Source organism: Cyprinodon variegatus, unplaced genomic scaffold (genome assembly GCF_000732505.1).
Source record: "Cyprinodon variegatus isolate N-32 unplaced genomic scaffold, C_variegatus-1.0 Scaffold899, whole genome shotgun sequence".
Lineage (NCBI taxonomy): Eukaryota > Metazoa > Chordata > Actinopteri > Cyprinodontiformes > Cyprinodontidae > Cyprinodon > Cyprinodon variegatus.
In genome coordinates, this window is record NW_015151352.1 from 228,719 (window position 1) to 231,073 (window position 2,355).

At 40.6% G+C, this 2,355-nt stretch overlaps 1 protein-coding gene across 1 annotated transcript in view; it reads right to left on the reverse strand.

Moving 5' to 3' along the window:
- ankrd27 (ankyrin repeat domain 27) overlaps nucleotides 1–2,355 on the reverse strand; it is a 35,677-nt gene that overhangs the window by 26,170 nt on the left and 7,152 nt on the right. Inside the window, exons 4-7 of the mRNA XM_015397957.1 lie at nucleotides 1,513–1,821; nucleotides 1,361–1,420; nucleotides 654–707; nucleotides 467–532 (exon numbers count right to left, since the gene is read on the reverse strand). Coding sequence (XP_015253443.1) covers nucleotides 467–532; nucleotides 654–707; nucleotides 1,361–1,420; nucleotides 1,513–1,821 — 489 coding nt within the window. The remainder of the gene's footprint in view (nucleotides 1–466; nucleotides 533–653; nucleotides 708–1,360; nucleotides 1,421–1,512; nucleotides 1,822–2,355) is intronic.

Consider the following 2,355-nt stretch of genomic DNA (forward strand, 5'->3'; position numbering starts at 1 on the left):
GCCCTGTTGACTGTTGATATATGATTGGCCGGATTTAGGTGTTCAGGCTGATGTATAACTAACTGCCCTGCATAAGATAACGAAAAAAAAAAAACACAGATTATAAGATAGGATTTTTTTTTTTTTATATAGAAATGTTCTAAATTTTGGCACAATCTGGTCAGATAAAGAAAACATTTATATACATGTTTAAGCCAGAATGATTTGTCATTTAAATATGATATCCCTACGACTTAAGAATATGGGCACTCAGCAAGGAGAGTTGATTTATAAAGCTGAGCATGCACAAAAGGGCATTACTGGAGCATAAAGGCAATGAAATAATGGAACAGTAGCAATTAAAGAGAAAAAAAATGAAATATTAAAATCATAAATAATATAAAAAACCAAACTAATTGATAGATAATTGGATAAAAGAAAGTTGGAAACAAACTGAACTAATACTGTTCAGAAATCTCCCACCTACCTGGCTGGCTTCCAGAGTTCCCACAAGGTTAAAGATCAAATCATGGATACCATGATGGAGATATATCTGATAAAATAAGAAAAATTACATTTGTTTAGAGTGAGTACGTTGCCTCTCATTATTCTGTAGTCTTATACAGAACGTCTCAATATTCTTGAAATATTAAAGTCGAAGCTAATGAGGGTACCCCGACAGCCTGTTTGAGGAGAGTCATCTGAAGCTCCTGTTTTGCCAGAAGTTTCTGTAAACACAAAATATTCATGCATTTTATCAGTCATAATTAGTGCATCTGATACAGTTTGGGGGGGGTTACCATTAGGCAATACTAGGCAGGTGCCTAGGGACCCAAGTTCCCGGGGGCCCCAAAAAAAACTCTGTTTCCATGTATGGTTAATACAACTATTCACCATATTGGATCAGTCCATTTGCTGCACATGTTCAGAAAGGTCCAAACAGACAGCAGCAAACCATTTGAAAACAAACCATGCAAAGAGCAGTGTTGCTAACTTAGCGCTTTAGTCGCTATATTTAGCCACTTTTCAGACCCCTCTAGAACTTTGATTTCTAAAAAGCGCCTAGCGCCAAATGTAGCCACTTTGTTTCATTTTTTTCTTTGCTTAATCATCTATAAATCAGACATGGTGACATTTAAAATAGTGGTTCCACCTGAAGATTATTCCTCAATGTCTTTCTGTCACACAAATACAAACAATTGTATTTCCAATTTACAGTTTTGGAGCTGAACTTGATTTAATTAACATATGTAGTAGGCTGAATTTGCTCCTAAGGCTCTCTGGGCTTAAGGGGTTAATTTCCTAAAAAAGACAAAAACCAGTGGCAGAAAGCCCCAACATCACCAGAACAGAACAAGAAGCTGGTCTAAGATCTACTCACCAGGCGAGAGTCCCTCAGCAGACACTGTAGAGATTTAGTGTAAAGTCCGGTTACATCGTCCTGATGGGACAGAAAGACTTTGTTAATGTAGCCTGCAAGCTAAGAACAAAGACTGGAGTAAAGATCAGACAGATTGAAGGACTCCTCCCTACAATGTGCTGTCGGAGTCCCTTCTTCTCCTGCTCCTCAAAAGCCTGACAGAAGCTTTGGATGAAGCGGTCCAGTTTGAGGGCATGACGGCCCAGGAACTCCCGGACATCTTCCAGGCTCCGCAGACAGTAAGCTGGGGGTGGGCTGACCTCAGTGGGGGTGGGCTCCACCTCCAGGGGTCTGGAGATGCACAGGATGCTGTAGCTCTGCTCCTGATCATTGTAGAAGGTTTCCTCAAACAGGATGGGCACCACAGAGGGAGAGGGGAAGCCAGATCCCAGCAGAACCGTCCTGTCCTGGATTCTGACCTCCTGAAACCCAAAATAGACACAAAGTCGCACATGTGAAACATTAAAAACCAACTTTGACTCTTTCTCCAAAATGGAAGCTTCAGAGATGCTTGAAAAATGTTCAGTTTTAGGAAAACACTGTCAGGGTTAAAGCAGCTTCTAGACTGGTTCTAAATGACCATAGCTGATTGATACCTGGAGGTGGACCAGAAAACTCCTTCATCTTCACACAAACAGAACAAGCAGAATCAATGAGAGCTCAATGTTCTACAGATTCCACTAATTCAAATTCAAACCTGGTTTGACTACTGAGCTACGTTCTGTGTTGTTGTTCAGGCTCCATCAGAACTACGTTATTTTTTCTGTTTTATCTCCAAGTTACACTAACTGTCCAGAAATCCTTAAAAACGCATTTTCTACTGCTGCACTTTTCCACTAAGCACTTGCTGCGTTCACACAGTTTTATATCTGGAGGTAAGGAGTAGCTAGCCTAGGCTAGTGCTAGCTTAGCATTGCTATGGCTTCTCTCTCTCCCTCCCTTGACTCTTTTCCAAC